Here is a 19857-nt window from a genome sequence, read left to right as displayed (position 1 = left end):
CCACCCCATAGGGGAGTAGGGGCTGGGTGGAGGATGGGAGCCAATTGCCCATCAAGTTATATAGAAATCTTCAGAATCGTGGGTTTTACTCCATTTCCCCTCCTTCACTCTCAGTCTCCTCCTGGGACTCCTGTGACATCTTTGCCAGACTTTTCATTTTATTCTACAAATCTTTTAACACTCCTTTGATATTTTTCATCCTGTCCGTCTAGTACTCTGAATTTCTTTGGCTGTCTCTTCCAGTTCACTCACACTCTTTACCTCTGTCTAATCTGCTATTTAACCTACCCACTGAGTTTTACTTCAATAATTACATTTTTCATTTCTAAAGTCCTCCTTTAAGACCGTGCCTGGTCATGCCTGGTAGTCTCTTATTCCTGCTCTTCACTGTCACGGTGGCCTTTCTTTAAGTCTTACATGCAGAACTATTCTCTAGCCTATATTATCTTTCAGTTTTAATGTCTGCAGACTTCTCTGGTTTATATCTGCTGTTCGCCATTCCTGCTGACACTCATCACTGTGACCCACCTTCCTGTGTACTTGGTGATCTTTGGTTGTTAAGCTCATTGTTTGACCTTATTAGCAGAAAACCTACAGGGCCTAAGCAAGGGAAGTTTTCCTCCAAAGAGCAACTGTGATGTGTACCTAGGAGGCACTACTAACCTAGGGACTTTCAGGCTCCCTGGGGGTCTTTCCTACCTCACCATTGGCCCAAGATCAGTAGCCTAATAACTGTGGGGTCACAGAATCCACTCTGAGGGTAACCCTGATCCTATAGGCTGTACAACCCTGTAGCCTAAGCTCACATTTTACAGAGGCAGGGTAGCCTAGGGAAGCTCCACTGCATCTGTGGAATCAGTGCCTCAAAGATAGGCAGGATATAGTGGTTCTGTAGCAGTAGGGACCCTCAAACACCTAGTACGATGTAGAAGTCCAAAGTCTTTACTTCAAACACAGTGACACGTGCCTTACCGCACACTACAATAACATAAATTTGGGTACTTCATGATTGACAATTAGCTTTTGTACCCCACCCGGCCATTCTCAGAACCGCTAAGATTCTTCTCTTTACCTGAAAACAAGGAAAGCGCTATCTCCTCGTATAGCCCCTCCTCTACCCCTATCTTTCATAACCTCCCCCACAGGCCTCACTCACTTATTCCTTTGCAGAGTGCCTGCTCTGCGCCCCAGCCCGTGCTAAAATAATCCCTGGCTGCAAGTAACTCATCATTTGATGGGGACAGACATATGCGTATAGTTCTGATACAAGGTAGAAGGTGACCACTGACTTTTTAGAAAGTGCTAGGGAACCAAAGGAAACCCTGGTGTTATAGTGGTTAAGTGCTACGGCTGCTAACCAAAAGGTCAGCAGTTTGAGTCTGCCAGGCACTCCTTGGAAAGCCTATGGGGCAGTTCTACTCTGTCCTACAGGGTCACTATGAGTTGGGGACAAATGGACAGCAATGGGTTTAGGTTTTTTTTTTTTTTTTGCGAACAACAAAAAAAACCCTGCTACTGACACATGGAAGGATTTCAAGCACATCAAGCAGAGAAGGCAGCCAGACATAAAAGGTGCATGTACTATACAGCCCTACTTATGTAAAGTTCTAGAGCAAACAGAACAGATCACAGTGAGGGCAACCAGGGCAGCGGGTGCCTCTGGGCTGGGGAAGGATGACCTGAAAGGGGCGTAAGGGAGTTTCTGGGGATGGAAATCATCTACATCTCGACGGCGTGGTGGTCATAAAGACCAGGACGTTTTATTTGTCAGAACTCTGAAAACGGATCAGTAAGGTCTTCATTCCACTGTGGGTACACCGTATCTCTGAAATTAAAAATAACGAGTGCTATGAAAATGAAAGGAACTGACTGCAACTGACAAGGATACGGAGGAGGGGGCGACAGTGGATTAGGCTTCTCCAGGAGGGGCATCTGGAATGGGGTGGGGTGGCAGAGGAGACAGTGCGACCCAAGGGCAGCCCACAGAACAGCCGGCCCGGACACCCCACTGGTCAGAAGACCTGCTTCCCTCCAGGGAGACCTCCACTGGCTCCCACAAAGCTGCCCTCCGACCCCTCCACTCTGCCCGCCCCTGTCCACGGTGTTGGGGGCGCCCCTGCTGAGCCCTTCGCATAGGTAAGATGTTCAACCCCCTGGACGACTTCACGTGGAACGGGAACATGAAGCCCGCGAGGCGTGGCAACGTCCTAACGGGCGTCGCTCCCACCCCCGCACTGACGTTGACACATTCTCCCGCCCCGCATTCACCCCGTTAGGGCCCCCTTGGGGCTGTGCACCCGCTGGTGCTGGATCAGGTGCGAGCTCAGGCCAAAGGCCCTGCCGCACTCGGTGCAGCGGAAGGGCTTCTCGCCCGTGTGCACGCGCTGGTGGCGGAAGAAGCCCGAGAGCGCGCGGAAGGTGCGGCCGCAGACGCCGCACTCGTAGGGCTTCTCCCCGGTGTGGATGCGCCGGTGCTCGCGGAGGAAGGAGCTGCGGCTGAAGGCGCGGCCGCACTCGGCACAGGCGTAGGGCCGCTCGCCGCTGTGCACGCGCTGGTGCTGCGCCAGGTTGGAGCTCTGGCTGAAGGCGCGGCCGCACTCCTTGCACTCGTAGGGGTTCTCCCCGTGGTGGGTCCGCCGGTGCCGGACGACGTTGGAGCTGTGGCCGAAGGTCTTCCCACACTCGCGGCACGCGTACAGGCGCTCCCCGCGGTGGATGCGCTGGTGCTTGGCGGCGTCCGAGCGCTGGCTGAAGGCCTTGCCGCAGTCGGCGCACTCGTACGGCTTCTCTCCCGTGTGGACCCTCTGGTGGCGCACGAGGTTGAAGCTCTGGCCGAAGGTCTTCCCACACTCCTTGCAGGCGTAGGGCCGCTCCCCGTTGTGGATCCGCTGGTGCCGGACGACGTGCGAGCTGTGGATGAAAGCCTTCCCGCAGTCGCTGCAGGCGTACGGCTTCTGGCCGCGGTGGATGCTCTGGTGCTTTGCCGCGTCCGAGCGGCACGCGAAGCTCCGGCCGCAGCTGCCGCACGGATACGGCCGCCCTCTCCGGGGGCCTGCGCGCTGTGTCCCCTGGCCGCTCCGCCCGCCTGCTTTCTCGCGGGCGCCTGGCCCCTCCACCGAGTCCTGGTTCTCACGGAGGCCGGGCGGTCCCGGCGCCTGCGGAGGCCCCCCCAGGGGCTCTCGGTCCCACGAAGCTTCCTGCTTCAGAATCAGCCCTGTGCTCACTGCCCCTCGATCCACAGCTGAACGTGCGCAGGCCGGTGGGGGGAAGGGAGCCACGGCAGCTAGACAAGAGGCGGCAGGTGTGATTTTAGACATAAGAAAACAATGCCGGACGACACACAGGTGCACGCGGCTTTAAGATGGCACTGGCAGTCGATGGTAACCTACCGGTAACAACGCTGGCAATGCAGTCTGCGTGCAGCATACACCTAGTATGTCACCTGTCTGGTCCCTGCCCAGTGCGCCTCGCCCCCTTCTTACCAACTGTGGATACGAGAGTGGACAGGGGCCTGGAGGAGCCCCGCGCCTGTGCCTCTGGGAAGGCTGAGCCTCCAACCTCTGCCGCCTGGTTCCAGGAAGGGAGGAGATACAAACTCAGGTTCTGGGGGCTTTCCTGTCCCACCACACAGCCTGGAAAGTGAAACCTGGGGGGCAGCCAGAGCACTGGAAGCACAGGGCAGGGGCGCCCAGCGATGTACATGTGCTGATGGTCTCACGACTGGCTTCCCACCTGACCTTGGTTCTGGGAGACAACACGAACCCCCACCATCCTCCCCCAACCACCCACCCACAGGACTCTGTCATGTGACAGCACCAGGATCAACCGCCTCTGGGGCCATGGGCCCAGCGGGTGGCGATCCTATCCCACGCCAAGAACAGAGGGTGCTTGGGCAGCAGCAGAGGATGCGGGGTCAGCCAGTGCTGTGTGCTCATAGGCAGCAGGATACAGGGACACGAGGACGCTGGCTATGTGTGTCCTCCCGTGAAGGGCAGGAACCATGATCAAAGGCGGCTCAGCACAAGGACGGGACCTCAGGCCAGCACGCCTAGCAGGGGAGAGACCACACCCTGCCCACAGGCAGTCACCGAGATGTCAGGATCGGAGCAGCTAAATTGCAACAGACGGTGCCTCTGGGGACCCTCACCCCCAGGAAGGGATGACTGTGGCTGGACGCAGGTAGCTGAACACCTGACATGAGGGTCCTGTGAACTTGTGGACAAACAGTCCCAGGTTGTTGGTGTGTGTGTGCATGCGTGAGTGTGCGTGCACTGGGCAGCCACAGCCCTGCATCCTCCCAGGCTCCCACTGAGGAACAAGAATCATCAGAGGAGAGCGTGCGCATGAGAGGCAAGGCCAGGACATGTGGCGGCACCGAGGTGAGACGGCGGTACTGCTGGTGCCGATTACACCAGGATGCAACCACAGCGCTTGGGCGCAGTGCTGAGTCACTGCCAACTCAGTGTATTATGTCACAGCTTTGACAGCCGGAGAGGGCAGGGGGAGGCTCAACAGATTTTCACTCCTCGAGCCTCCTGATGTCCACCTGTGACCCTACTGAGCCCTGGAGACACAGCATGTAGGACTATGGTCCTCAGAAGTCTTCAGGCAGGGGGTGTGCCAGGAGAGTGTGGACTGAGTCCCCAGGATGCAGCAGGAAGAAAGGAGGGCAGGCGGCAAGGGTGGGGGATGAATGAGCTGTGCCAGGAAAGACATGGGTTTGGGGCAATGTTGCCTGAGCCAGGCACACACCTGCAGCGGCTGGCACATGGATTCCGGGGAGCCTAGGCTCCTCCGCTGCTCCGTCCTAGCCCAGGCCATCCCCCCCACCTGCCCGAGGCCCCTCACCCACCCGCCCACTGCCGCTCACCTGTGTGCGCATGCATGTCCATCAGGCTGCCTTTCTTGGCACTCTGGGACCCAGGCTGGGAGCTCCTCCTCACTTCCTCCACTGGGCACCAGGAGTGGAGACGATTCTTGCTTGGGTAAAAGTGAAAAATGACAGTAAGTCTCAGTGTAGGGGCAGGTGGAATAAGGTCACAGAGGAGGGTGAGAGCAGCCCCTGGGACCCCGAGGAGCCAGCTCCTCACCCAGCCTGCCCAGCTCAGGACAGTGGCCTGTGACTCAACTAGCACTGCTCAGACGCCAGCCCTGACCCGGTTCTTTGCTCTCTGCGTCTTTCTGCAGACTCCTCCTCCCACAGGGGTTGCTGAGCTGGTGGGAGATGTAGCGAGAAGGGCAGCCTGGTTGTGAGGAAACCCACAAAGGAGGGACGTCAGCTGGGGAAAGGCCTCTCCTGATTTGTCCTCCATGCTGAAGGCCATGCCCTGCCTTAAAATTTGTTTAAATCAGTTTGAGAAGAGTTTCTGTCGAGAGAAAGCAAGAGAGTTCTAACTGAAGACACCCCCAGAAATGGGTTCCATGGGCTGCACTCTAGGAGCTCAGTCTTGCCATGCTGGCCCTCCACAGGTCCAGAGCAGGTCACTAGCTGCCAGCTGTGGTTTTCTAGCTCCACATTAAACACACCTACTAACAGTCCTCAAATGTTGGGAGAACTTTTATGGGTTTTTAAAATTGTATTGATAATCGTAAAGATTTGAATGTAAAAATATGAAACAAAAAAAAGAAAAAAAGTTACTTAAATAGTGCAGTTTTGGGATGACGATTGATTTTTCGAAGCCAGACACCAAAAGTGTAGATTAAACTACACGGAAAAACTTAATGTTAAAAAAAATGAACTAGGGAGGGGATATTTGCAAAATACAGATTCATGTATTAATATAAAAAAATCAGCAAAGGTCATAAACAAGTAATTCACACACACAAAAAAACAAATGGTCAATACTCTTAAAAATACCACCTCATTCGGAATTAAGAAATGCAATGCAAAATACCATCTTTTTACCGCGAAACTCGCAAGGACCCTGAAACAGGCCGGCTGACGCCCAGCTGAGAGGAGGGACGCACCCTGGCGGAGGCAGGCTCGGCGCCGACAAAGGCGCCCGTCCGCCAACGCTGACTTCCCTTTGTCCCGGGATCAGGGCGCTGATCGCCAAGCCGCTGACAGGGACACCTGGAGGCCGCCCGATCTTAGGAAGCGCGGGCGCACGGAACCGCGGCAGCAGGCCCAGGCGAGGCGGCACAGGGCCGGGGCCCGGGCAGCCCCGGGGGCAGAGGCGGAGGGGCCCGTGTCGGCTCCACGCCCACGCCCGCCTCTCGGGACCAAGGGGAACCCCGGCGCAAGGAGCGCTTCAAAGCGGCCAGACGGCGGCCACGCGCCGCGCGGGGCCAGCAGGGGCCTCGGGCCGGGGGGTGGCTGCCTCAGTTTCCCGCTCGTGCGTGTCCCCGCCGCCCCGCCCACCTGCCGCCCCAGCCGCCCGCCGGAAGCGCCGCCTCCTCCCGCCCCCTTGGAAAGGCTACTTCCGGCGACGCTCTAGGCGGCCGGAGGACGTCGCGCACCGCTCCCGGAGGCCGCGCTGGGCCATCCCGGAAGCCGCGCCGGCCGACCCCGGAAGCGGGCGCACGGCCGCGTCGGTGGCCCAGGTGGGAGTGCGGCGGCTCGGGGGGACCCTCGCGGTGCCCGGGGCGGGGCGGCCGGAGGACCCCGCGCGCAGCCTGCAGCCCTCCCTCTGCTGTTCCCCAGGGCGGAGTTCGTAGCGCCGAGTGGCGGGCCCTTCCCTTCCGGCCCTGGCCTTTTCCCTCCCTCTCCCAGCCGCGCCCCGGGGCTTTCCTGCCGCGCCCGGGAAGCCCTGCGTCCTTGCACATCCATCCCGCCAAACCCGCCTCTCCCGTCGGCGCCCGGTGGCCTGGAACCGCATTCCGGGGTGAGGGGGAGAAGCTGGACGGCGGGTGTGTAACCAGACCCCAACCCCGGGAGTCTGATAGACCCGCCTTGATGACTGTCAGTCATTTTCCAGGAACTTAAGTAACGTCCTTTAAGTTGCTTTTCAGAAACCAGCAGATGTACCAAGAAAAAACGCAGAAAACCAGTTTTAACAAAGTCTGATCTCTACGCATGCGCAAAGAGCCTGCCCCAGCCCCTACCCTCCGCAAACTCAGGCCCGCCCCCGTGGAACGTGTCTCCTGCACCCCCGGCAAGAACTTGCTGGTCCCCAACACTTGAACTCTGAAACGCTTCGGCCGCGCTTGCACAGAACAATTGCCCGGACCTTCAAAATGAATGGCAACCGTGGTGGTGTATAGGTTAAGAGAGAGGGTGCTGACCAAAAGGTTGGCGGTGTGAATCCCCCAGGTGCTCCTTGGAAACCCTATGTGGCAGTTCTGCTCATATTATAAGGTTGCTATGAGTCGGACTCCACCGCAGCGGGTTTTTGGTTTAAATCAAAGTGAGCAGAGCAAAGTTTAAGCCAATCACCAAATGACACCCAACCCCCTTTATATGAATACGTATAACTTTCTCTTCTTGTTGTTAGGTGCCCTGGCTTGGGCTCCAGCTCATAGCAACCCTACGTGAACAGAACGAAACACTGCCGGGTCCTGCACAATCCACACGATCGTTGTTATGCTTAAGCCCACTGTTGCAGCCACTCTGTCACTCCATCTCGTTCAGGGTCTTCATCTTCTTTGCTGACCCTCTCCTTTACCAAGCGTGATGTCCTTCTCCAGGGACCGATCCCTCCTGATAACTTCATGTCCAAAGTATGTGAGACATACTCTCACCATCCTTACTTCTAAGGAGCATTCTGGTTGTGCTTTTTGTAAGACAGATTTGTTCTTTCTTTCCACAGTCCATGGTATATTCAATATTCTTCGCCAACAATTCAAAGATGTCATGTCTTCTTTGGTCGTCCTTGTTCATTGTCCAGCATTTGCACACACAGGAGACAACTGAAAACACCATGGCTTGGGTCAGGCACACCTTAGTCTTCAAGGTGACATCTTTGCTTTTTAACACTTTAAAGAGGTCCTTTGCAGCACATTTGCCCAATGCAATGCATCTTTTGATTTCTTGACTGCCGCTTCCATGGGTATTGATTGTGGATCCAAGTAAAATGAAATCCTTGACAACTTTGAGCTTTTCTCCATTTATCCTGATGTTTATTGGTCCAGCTGTGAGGATTTTTGTTTTCTTTATTTTGAGGTGTAATCCATACTGAAGACTGTGGTCTTTGAGCTTCATCAGTAAGTACTTCAAGTCTTCTTCATCTTCAGCAAGCAAGGTTGTGTCATCTGCGTGTAGAAGGTTGTTAATGAGTCTTCCTCCAACCCTGATGCTCCATTCTTCTTCATATAGTCCAGCTTCTCGTATTAATTGCTCAGCATACAGATTGAATAGGTATGGTGAAAGAATACAACCCTGACGCACACCTTTCCTGACTTTAAACCAGACAGTATGACCTCGTTCTGTCCAAACAGCTGCCTCTTGATCTATGTAAAGGTTCCTCATGAGCACAATTAAGTGTTCTGGAATTCCCATTCTTTGCAATGTTATCCGTAATCTGCTATGATCCACACAAACGAATGCCTTTGCAGTCAATAAAACACAGGTAAACATCCTTCCGGTATTCTCTGCTTTCAGCCAAGATGCATTTGACATCAGCAATGATCCCTGGTTCCACGTCCTCTTCTGAATCTGGCTTCACTTTCTGGTAGTTCTCTACTGAAATACTGCAGCAGCCACTTTTGAATAATTTTCAGCAAAATTTTACGTGTGTGATATTAATGATATTATTTGATAATTTCCATATTCGGTTGACCTTTCTTTGGAATAGGCATAAATATGGATCTCTTCCAGTCAGTTGACCAGGTAGCTGTCTACCAAATTTCTTGGAATAGACAAGTGAGCACCTCCAGCGCTGCATCCATTTGTTGAAACAGCTCAATTGATATTCTGTCAATTCCTAGAGCCTTGTCTTTTGCCAGTGCCTTCAGTGTAGCTTGGACTTCCTCCAGTAGCACTGGTTCCTGATCATATGTCACCTCCTGAAATGGTTGAACGTTGACCAATTCTTTTTGTTACAGTGACTCTGTGTGTTCCTTCCATCTTCTTTTGATGCTTCCTGTGTCATTTAATATTTTCCTCATAGAATCCTTCACTATTGCAACTTGAGGCTTGAAATTTTTCTTCAGTTCTTTCAGCTTGAAAAATGCCAAGTGTGTTCTTCCCTTTTGGTTTTCTGTCTCCAGGTCTTTGCACATGTCATTATAATACTTTACTTTGTCTTCTCGAGGCAACTTTGAAACCTTCTGTTCAGTTCTTTTACTTCATCATTTCTTCCTTTTGCTTTAGCTACTCGATGTTCAAGAGCAAGTTTCAGAGTCTCCCCTGACATCCATCTTGGTCTTTTTTTTTCTTTCCTGTCTTTCCAATGATCTCTTGCTTTCTTCATGGATGATGTCCTTGATGTCATTCCACAACTCGTCTGATCTTAGGTCATTAGTGTTCAACATGTCAAATCTATTTTTGAGATGGTCTTTAAATTCAGGTGGGATATACTCAAGGTTGTACTTTGACTTTCATGGACTTGTTCTAATTTTCTTCAGTTTCAACTTGAACTTGCATGTGAGCAATTAATACCTGTTCCGTAGTCAGCCCCTGGCCTTGTTCTGACTGATGCTATTGAGCTTTTCCATTGTCTCTTTTCACAGATGTAGTTGATTTGATTCCTGTGTGTTCATCTGGCGAGGTCCATGTGTATAGTTGCTGTTGATGTTGGTGAAGAAAGGTATTTAAAATGAAGTTATTGGTCTTACCAAATTCTATCATGCAGTCTCCGGCATTGCTTCTGTTCCCAAGGCCATAGTTTCCAACTACTGATCCTTCTTCTTTGTTTCCAACTTTTGCATTCCAATCACCAGTAGTTATCGATGCATCCTGACAATGTTTGATCATTTTCAGACCACAGAAGTTGGTAAATTTTCTTTATCTTTGGCCTTAGTTGTTGGCGTGTAAATTTGAATAATAGTTGTAAGAACTGTGTTTCCTTGTAGGCATGTGGATATTATCCTATCACTGACAGCGTTGTACTTCATGACAGATCTTGAAATGTTCTTTTTGACAATGAATGCAACACCATTCCTTTTCAAGTTGTCATTCCCAGCATAGTAAACTATATGATTGTCTGATTCACAATGGCCAATACCAGTCCATTTCAGCTCAGTAATGTCTAGGATATTGATGTTTATGCGTTCCATTTCATTTTTGATGATTTCCAATTTTCCTAGATTGGTTCTTTGTACATTCCACATTCCAATTATTAATGAATGTTTGCAGCTGTTTTCTTCTCATTTTGTGTAGTGCCACAGCAACAACTGAAGGTCCTGAAAGCTTTACTCCAACCACGTCATTAAGGTCGACTCTACTTTGAGGAGGCAGCTCTTCCCCAGTCATCTTTTGAGTGCCTTCCAACCTGAGGGCTCATCTTCCAGCACTATATCAGACAATGTTCTGCTGCTATTCATAAGGTTTTCACTGGCTAATTCTTTTCAGAAGTAGACTGCAGGGTCCTTCTTCCTAGTATGTCTTAGTCTGGAAGCTCAACTGAAACCTGTCTGCCATGGATGACCCTGCTGGTATCTGAATACTGGTGGCATAGCTTCCAGCATCACAGCAACACGCAAGCCCCCACGGTACAACAAACTGGAGAGCCCTAATAAAAGTCTTGTACACCCAATCCTCTGGGTGAACTCTTATCTCCAGTCTTTTGGTTAGCAGCTCAGCTGTTAGCACCATCCAGGGACTCCTTGAGAGCATAAAGCTGAGCACAGGCAAGGTACAACTGAAGGCGGGACACTGCGTCCAGGATGCCATCTGCTCACAGCACCCCTCCACACCCCGCCTGCTTACAACACCCCTCTGCACCCCGCCTGCTCACAACACCCCTCTGCACCCTGCCTGCTCACGGCACCCCTCCTGCTCACAGCACCCCTCAGCACCCCACCTGCTCATAGTACTCTTCCGCACCCTGCCTGCGAAGACACAGGGTCACTCTGGACTCAGTCTATAGAGATGGGACCTTGGTGTCCTGCAAAACTGCACTCCTACCCCGCACACACATCCCGTGACAAGGCTCCCCACATCCTGTCTCTCGGACAACACCCATCTTGTGTCTCCAGGGTTTTTCACTGTCCGCTGCACAGCAAAAACTTCTGAGCCCACCCTAGGGCATACTGAATGTTTATTTATAAAAAAATTATAAAAACACATGTAAAAATAAAAGCACTTAAAATTACACATTTTTCTGCACACCCCAGGGGGACATCTCTCGAGTCCCAGGGACCAACGCTCCTCCATCTAGCAAGTGACATTCCCAGAAAGTGAGTCTGACATTGAAGCTCAGGTCTGCCCGCTCTGACCCTCCTACCCGGACTGGGGGCACTTCTCCCACACCCCTCCACCACCCCTCCTTGCCCTGCGACCCCCAAACGAGACCACTCTCCAAGTGCGCTGGGAACCACCTGTTCCTGGCCTTGCATGCCCTTCCTGTCTCTGACCCCCACCCTCCCTAGCCAGGACCCATGTCCCCCTTTTGAGGCTCAACTCCAGGATGACAGGAAAAGTCCCAGGCCCTGGGAGTCGGCAGCTCCCTGCGCTACCAGAACTCACTATCCCCGCCGGATATCGCCATTCCTGGAATTCCCGGAGGGCTGGAACGGGGCGGTAACGGCTCAGCCACCAACATGGTCTGATTGGCCAGGCCGGCATCTGCACCGGATCCTGACACCTGCCCGCCCCGCAAGCTGCAGGAACCCTCCCAGACCCGGGTGCCTCTGCCAAAGTCCAGACCCCAGAGGTGGCCCCGCCCCGTACTTCTGGGGTCTCGGGCCCCGCCCCGCCCGCGGCCACGAGGATCGGGTCCCTGCGGACGCTGCAGACCAAGGTGCGTGCCTACTACCCCGAAAGGGCTAGCTGCAAAGCGCCCGTGGCCCTTCTGATCAAAGGGCCGCCTCTATGCAGGGACAGAAACGCCCAGAGCAGGAACCTCAACGCTTTCCTCGCAGGGCCCAAGAGAACGCGTGCTTTGTGCGTATTAACCTTTTCTTCTTCTCTTTGCAACTCTTTTAAAATGTAAAAGCCATTCCTACCCTGCAGGCCGTAAAAACCAGGCGGGGTTGGGGCCGCTGGCCGCACTTTACAGACGGATAAAAGCTGCTTTTTGGGGGTTGGGATGATGGAGACCAGCGCCCAAGTCTCCTAGAGTCTGTGTTCTGAGAGCAGAGGCTGATGTCTCAGAACTTGGCGCCTCTGCACGCCACCACCGACCCCCACCGGCCGCATCCTGATTCTGTCCCTCTCCTTCGCCTTTAGCGGGGCTTCAGGAGGCGCAGGCGTGTTCCCCAAGACCCTGGGCGGGACTCCGGGTGCCAAGGGCACATGGGTAGAGGCTGAGCACCAGGCTCAGCGCAGGAAGGCCACCTGGCCCCTCTACCCCGCGCCCCCCCCCCCCCGCTGCAGATCCACCGCGGACCGGCGTCCACCGCCCGGCCGACCACTGCCTCCCCACGGGTGGGCGAGGCGGCTCCTTCCAGACGGCTGCGGCCCCAAGCTCACTCTGGGCTGTGCACCTGCTGGTGCTGGATCAGGTGCGAGCTCAGGCCAAAGGCCCTGCCGCACTCGGTGCAGCGGAAGGGCTTCTCGCCCGTGTGCACGCGCTGGTGGCGGAAAAAGCCCGAGAGCGCGCGGAAGGTGCGGCCGCAGATGCCGCACTCGTAGGGCTTCTCCCCGGTGTGGATGCGCCGGTGCTCACGGAGGAAGGAGCTGCGGCTGAAGGCGCGGCCGCACTCGGCACAGGCGTAGGGCCGCTCGCCGCTGTGCACGCGCCGGTGCTGCGCCAGGTTGGAGCTCTGGCTGAAGGCCTGACCGCACTCTGGACAGGTGAAGGGCTTCTCGCCGCGGTGGGCGCGCAGGTGCTGCGTGAAGTGCGAGCTGTGCACGAAGGCCCGTCCGCACTCACCGCACGCATACGGCTTCTCGCCCGTGTGGATGCGCTGGTGCTTCAGGGCGTCCGACCTGCGGCCAAAGGCCTTCCCGCAGTCCCGGCACTTGTGAGGCTTCTCCTCACCGGGCGCCCGCGGGTGCCTGAGCGCAGCGGCCCGACGAGGGGAGGCCTTTCTGCACTCCTCGGGGCTCTGGACCTCCAGAGCTGGCTCCTGAGACCTGCCGCGTGCTGCGGGACCCCCCAGTTCCGGGTCATACATAGTAGGGCCACACTCATCGAGGGCCCCACCTGCAGTGTCTTTCTGGGGGTTCCCCAGGTGCGATGCGGGACTGCCTTTGCTTCTGGGCCCATATCGGCAGCTCCACTCCTCCCCGGCGTAGGTCTGCCATGCAGCAGTCTTTCGTAGCGGCCCTGCCGGCCTCCCTGCACTCTGACCCCTGTTGCAGGGCCTGGCAGGTAGCTGGTCCTGTGGTTCTCCCTGGGTGCCCCAGGACTCTGTCTCTTCCGGCGCTTCCTGCTGGGGAGTCAGCTCCTCACTCTGAGCGCCCTCCTCTTGGTCTGAAACCAGAAGGGGAGAGGCAAATGTCACAGGAATCGGGGCCAGAGAACAGACTTGGGGGATGAAAGGGGAAGAAGCAAGGAAGTTAGGTCCAAAATGGGAAGGAACGTGACCGGATTCCACTGGGACCAGAGAGGGTAGAGGTAGCCAGGCCAGAGGCCAGGCAGGCGGGGGCAGGGCAGGAGAGGGGGAGGGTGGGGTGGCTGGGAGGCTGCCAGCACAGCAAAGGGCCACAGGGATGTGTGCCAAAATCCCAACCCCACACACAGTCGCTGCAAAGGAAGCCTGGCTGTGTGCCTTAAGAGCTTCAGTGACTGGACTGAGGTTTGGAGGCCAGCGAGGGGTGCTCCTTCCTCCAGCTGTCACGATGGGATTGAAGGGAAGGTGTCAAGATGAGTTAGAAGGTGCAAACTCTCCTTAAAGCAAAAGGGAGGGAGGCTTCCAGAGATGACAGAGAAGGGTGGTGGGAGCCGCCCTGGGCAGGTTTGCAATGCCTCTCTGGGGTTCACCCCAGCTCACCTACACTGCGGGCAGTCCACCCCAGCTCCCCACCTCCCACAGATGGCCGGTGTGCAGCCGGGCCATTGTATCGTGCCCGGGTCTTCTGGGGTCTGCCTCTTGCCCTGGCTATGCTGATGTGGTCAGCTACATTTGCATAATACCCAGAACCGGCTTTTCCTAAAACTAAGTCAGGACTTCTACCCAAGATAAGTGAGGAAAGACCTTTTACTTTCTCTTTTCCCACGAATTCCTGAAACCATACAAAGACAACACAGAGTATTAGCACCACTGCCAGGAAACCAGCGAATGGCCTCGGTCCACCCCTCCCTGGAAGTGTCCCCTGGCCAGCCTGGGCGGTCAGAGCACAAACCCCGACTCCCACCACCCCAGGGAGTCTCTGAGGGGCTGAGGAAGGGCTTGGGGGCCAAGAGTACCCTCACAGACTGGGTCTGACACAGGGGCAGGGGAACCGCCCTGAGGAGAGGGGCCTAAGGAAGGGGCTGGGGGAGCTGGTGACCAGCTCCAGGGCGAGGACCCACATGGAGGCGGCCCCTGCGCCCATCCTCCACCAGACACCCCCGCAAAGGTGCAGGGTCCTTGCAAGGGCAAAACAGAGAAGAAGGCTAGGCCCAAGTGAGACAATGGGGCAGGCGGGGGAAACAGACCCAGGCAACTCAGGGTGTCCTCAGAGAGCTCCCCAAACTACAGACCAATAGCCTCTCTAAAGAAAAGATGCAGAGCACAGAGAAAAACCTTTATCTCTTCAGAGAACAAACGATAAACCAGTGGAACACAGAGGTGGCAGCGGGGCTGTGCTGGGAGCAACTGCGGATACTAAGGGTGCAGTCCTCAGTTGCAGGGACCTAAGCTCTGAACACAACCATGTGAGCCCAGACGAGGACCCAACGGTTCAGGTGGGACCACAACCTGGCAGGCTCCACAGCCTGGAGAGGACCCGCTGACCCACCAGCGCTGTGACATGACAGGGCTAGAGAGCAGACACGCAGGAGACCGAGGAGAAGAGAGTTCAGTCTAACAGCAGGGCCACAGTCGCCAGGATCTGGGCACTGCAGACAGTAGGGAAGACGGCCCACGGCAGATGTTCCTGCTGTGCTGGGGACACAGACTAGAGGGCTCCCCCACTGGGGGTAAAGGCCCAGCCAAGAGGTGCTGGTCTGGGTGCCCACTGAAACAGAAATGGAGTCTGGGACCCTTGCAACCTCCTTTGCTTCAGGGAGGACACCAGCGTGTCCTCCCTGAAACACTTGTCCCCTTTGGTTATAGGAGATGGGTGAGGATGGACCAGTGGACAGGCAGTGGCCCTCACACATGGGAGCACTGGGGATAAGGGGCACCCGGAGTCTTGCACTGCTCCAGACGGTAGGGACATGAAGGTTATTTTAGGGGTGAAGCTGATTAAAAAGCAACAATGGTAACCCACCATGCCGAGACAAAAGGAATGTCTAGAAAACAGTGTCCAGGCTTTTAAGAATTGCCAACAGGTGATTTTGTTCTTCTAATTTTCCTACACTTACCAACTTTTCTTGAAAGAGCACCAACACTCATAATGAAAAGAAACTCCCAAAAGCCACTAAGGAAAAAGAAATCACACTTGTGCTCCTTAAGGACCTGACTTCAACTCTTCCGCCTGCGATCTGTGACCTGGCCGGGTCCTGGGACCTCAGAGCCAGACAGAGCCCAAGGGGGCTGCACGTGAAACAACGGGAGAAGTCAGGCCCAGGCCTGGGGCCCAAGGGACAGAAAACAGGGCATGAAAGGGGAGTACCGTGCCACTGGATACCAGCCTCTGGAAGAGCAAAGCCTAGCCGTGTCCCCTCTGCAGGTGAGACTGGAGGTGTGGCCAGAGCAGCCATTGGCTAGGTGAGGACTCCTTGTTGCTCCGTGGACAAGTCCTGAGGAAGACAGAAACCGCAGCTAGGTGGGGATGGGGCTGTGATCAGAGCCCAAAGGCCCTCCTGGGGCACAACCTGGGCCCAGCAGACAGGCAGGCAGCTAACAGGGAAAGGGAACGTTGTCCAACAGTCTTGGAAGGAACTTCAGTTTCATTTTCTGGCGTCAAAGAGAGAGAAATCCTTGCCATCCTCCAGCCAGCCCCCAGGGGTGCACGGAGATGGTACCATGACAAACGGCTGATGGCTTGGACTTAGAGACTGTCCCACTGCTCTAGGAGAGGACACTCCCCCCTCTCCTGGGATTTCCAAATCCTTCCATCAGCCTCCTTTAAACATTACCAGCTGCTGTCAACTCCGACTCCTGGCATCCCCATGTGTTTCAGAGTAGAACTGTGCTCCATAGGGTTTTCAATGGCTGATTTTTGGGGAAACAGATTGCCAGGCCTTTCTTCCAAGGGGCTCTGGGTGGACTCTAACCGCCAACCTTTTGGTCAGTAGCTGAGCGTGTTAACCGTCTGCACCACCCAGTGGAAAAGGCATGACCTTGGGAGCTGACCTGTGGTCAACCCACCCCCAGGCTGCAGCTGCCCAGACACCTGGTGTGCCCTTATTGGCGCCGACGCTGCGCAGGTTCCTGGCCAGAGGCTGAAGAGACCTCCCCTGCCTCGACGACGGGGCGAAGAGTGGCGCCGCGGCTGCGTGCTATGGAGGGGAAGGCAGGGCGCCTGGCTGGGTCCGGACGGGTAATGGTGCTGTCCGGGCGCAGAGGGGAGCCCGGGCGAGGAGGCTGAGGCCTGGCCCAGGGCGGCTTCGCCGAGGGCGCTGCCCAGAAGCCGGGCCGCAGGCCGCACGGCGCGGGCGGTGGGTCCTCGGTGCACGGCGACGCCTTCGCCCAGCGACCCGCGCTGCCGGGGCCGTTCACCGCCTGGGACTGGGCCGCCGCAGGAGCCGGACCGGAGGGAGCCGGACCGGAAGTAGCGGCCCCGCCCCGCAGACCCCGCTCCGGCACTTCCGGCCGCTCTAGGAAGCTCGGATGATCGGGCTCCGAGGCCCGGGAGGAGGGCCGGGTCCGGGGAGTCGGGGCGGCGGAGCGTCACGGGGCACCCGCTCGGAGCCCCCGGGAGGGTGGACGGGCGGGCGGCGGGGGGTCCGGCCGCGGGTCCCGGCGCGGCTCAGGGAGCCGGGTGCTGTCCGAGGTGCTGGGCTGGCTGTGGGCGAGGCAGGGACTCTGATGGAACGAGCGAGGGGCCCGGGCGGACGAGCCCGAAGCCTCAGAAGGGTCTTGTGAAGCCCCCGGGGAGGTCTCAGCGAGCGAGGGACGTAATCCGACTTACGAGGGCAAAGCTGCCTGCTGGGGACCAGCTGTGCGGAGGCGGTCCAGGAGGCCTGCCCTGAGGGTCGGATGAGACCCGCGACTCCCAAGCTGGCCTAGTACCAACATCACTTGGGGTGCTTGAACGAATCCAGATTCCTTGGCTCCATCCCAGGCCTGCTGAACCTGTATCACCCCGAGTGGGGCCCAGGAGTCTGTGTTTTTCAGCAAGCTCCCCCGTGATGTAATGGACTGGCCCCTTAGTGAGTTCTCATGACCATAAGTTTCTTGACCCATGAAGAAAGATCCTAGAAAATGCAAGACAAAGGTCAGTGATTCACAGGAATTGGATGTGACCAAAGGGAGACCTCCAGAAACCAAGGCGGGGGAGGCACAAGGGGCCATTCCAACAGAGAGAGAAAGGGCAGCTGAGGCCGTGAAGACTACAGAAACGTGTCCAGAGGCTGATCAGAGGCAGCCCCTTGGGGCTTTCTGGTGGAGTCTGCAGCAGCTCGGAGACAGTTCTCACCGTCTTGCTCACTCACATTTTACCGCGTTCTCTTATGGGTGAGGCACAGACCCTTTCTAGAACATGAGGATGGTAGGGGCTTCCTTCTCATTAGCTGGTCACCAGGACCCACTTCCGCAGCAGATCCGCACATGCGCAGGCTAGGTGCTGAGTTCTCTGTAAGCGGTTTGGAGCCACTGTCCACAGGCACCTTGTCAGTATCTCCCTGCACACGGATCCTCAGAAGTTGCTCTAGGGAATCGCAGCCCATGCAAGCCTCCAAAGGAACGCACTGCCTTTCTGAAACCGTGGCCCCAAGCATGTTCTCTGGTCCACAGAACCCCCCTTCTCCCACAGACTCGAGTTGGAGTGAATCCTATCAGTGTCTGTGGCTGTCTCTTGGCCGTGCTCCTTGGCGCGAACACCAGAAAAAGGCATGGAGCCTCCCATGGGCGGAGGCTCCGGCGTCTCAGGGCACAGAGCCTAAAGGGCTTGCTGTGGCCGCTGCCTGGTGGGCTCCTCTTTCTGTGGTTTCTCTGGTGCTGAAGGAGTGTCAAGTGGCTGTGAAAGGCCTTTCTGCATGGGTGATGTTGGTTGAGTGCTCTCCAGTGTGAAGTCTCTAATGCCTTTCTTCACCTGCTGCATTCACAGTCCCCTTCCCCACCCAGCGTGAAGTTGGAGGCTTTCCCACACTTATTACATTCCTGGGGTTTCTCTCCATACGAACTCTGGTTCTGGACAACCTGAGCTTCTTCCAAAGAGTTTGCCACATATAGTCTGCAAATTGGTTTCTCTCAGTGAGCATTCTCTGATGTTGAACGGAGCCAGAGCACACGCTGAAGCCTTTTCCAACTCATGACAGTTATAGGCCTTTCTCCAGGACGAATTCTCTAATGCAGTGCACCGTCTGAAGGCCAGCGAAAGGTCAGCCCGCATTCATCCCAAGCACAAGGCTTCTCCCTGCACGATTTCTCTCCTGTTTGAATCAGTGTTCTGCACAGACATTACAAGGGCTGTGTCTGGTGCTCACAACATCTGGATGCCTGCTGAAGCGCCTCCACACCAGCACGTCTGTGAGGCTTTTCTACGGGATCTCGCCTGCTGCTGTGTGAGCGCTGAATAAATTGGGGCCTATCAGGATTTATCTTGTGAATAACACTCCGGAACAGGTTCTCTGCCCTCCTGTGCCAAGTGTCAGGTTTTTGACTCTTAGTTGCGCACGCGCCCTTCCACCCTGCGGCGGGCGGCGCTGGCGGCGGCTCCCCCACCCCACTTCTGCTCGGCCAGCTGGTGCCACGTCAGGATCTGCCGATAGGGGCGCCAGAGGGAGCCGGCGGGGCTGGAGAGGAGGAGGGACTTGCTCCTTCCGGTTCCTCCCGTGGCTTCCGGTCTGTCTGCAGCGCCCCCAGCGGCTAAGAACCGCCTGTGGTTTTTCCAGCGTCGAAGGACCAGATCCATCGCGCCCCCTCCTCAGGGGCCTGGATGCCAGCCCCGCAGCCTTCTGCTCGGGTGTCTGGGTCCCAGCCCCGTGGGACCCTCCTTCAAGCTTCTAAACGCTAATACTGTAACCCTAACGGCTTCCCGTGGCTCCCATAGCCCTAGGGATGGTCGCTGCTCCCGCAGTTGCTACCTGAGATACCTTAGAGTTCTGTTGTTGTCCTTGCAGTATGTAGTTAACAATTCCTTATACTAAATTCTCAGTTGGAAAAACTGGAGAGGTTTCCGTCTCCTGATGGGCCCTGTCTGCTGGACTTTGTCGGCCCTCACTCGCATACCCACCCAGTCCTCAGGGGCCACCTCTGGTGTTCCACTATCGCCTGAGTCCTGTCAGCTCATCGGGGGTCCCCTTCTGTGGACGCTCGTGCTGCTGCTCAGACCCACTATTCGCTCTAAAATAAGAACTGGAGATTCAGAACAGAGGGCACTGGAACAGGGACAGGTCCTTAATTTCACGCGAGAACCTGCCAGGCCCTGTCCTGGGTGCTGGGGATGCAGCAGTGACGGGGACAGGCCTGGACCTGTCCTCATGGAAAGCACCCCGCCCCACCACCGAATAACCAAGAGGCACAATGAGAGCCGTGTTTCACCTTAAAGTAATACAAATCTATTAAACTTGCAAAAACTAATTGAAAGGTTGAAAAGCAATGGGAAAGTGAGAAGTGTCA

General features: G+C 55.9%; 1 protein-coding gene across 1 annotated transcript; it reads right to left on the bottom strand.

Moving 5' to 3' along the window:
• Positions 1–1443: 1443 nt before the first annotated feature.
• LOC100677037 (zinc finger protein 345) lies at positions 1444–16747 on the bottom strand. The gene is made up of 3 exons (XM_064268148.1): positions 15746–16747; positions 12512–13457; positions 1444–3042 (listed from the first exon to the last, which is right to left on the bottom strand). Exons 1-3 carry the CDS (start codon positions 15831–15833, stop codon positions 2265–2267), a joined length of 1812 nt encoding a protein of 603 aa, XP_064124218.1. The 5' UTR covers positions 15834–16747; the 3' UTR covers positions 1444–2264.
• Between the last annotated feature and the right edge of the window lie 3110 nt (positions 16748–19857).

The sequence above is a fragment of the Loxodonta africana genome, chromosome 14 (assembly GCF_030014295.1).
Source record: "Loxodonta africana isolate mLoxAfr1 chromosome 14, mLoxAfr1.hap2, whole genome shotgun sequence".
Classification (NCBI taxonomy): domain Eukaryota; kingdom Metazoa; phylum Chordata; class Mammalia; order Proboscidea; family Elephantidae; genus Loxodonta; species Loxodonta africana.
Note: the sequence above shows the minus strand (reverse complement) of the source record. Positions and strands in the feature narration are given on the sequence as shown.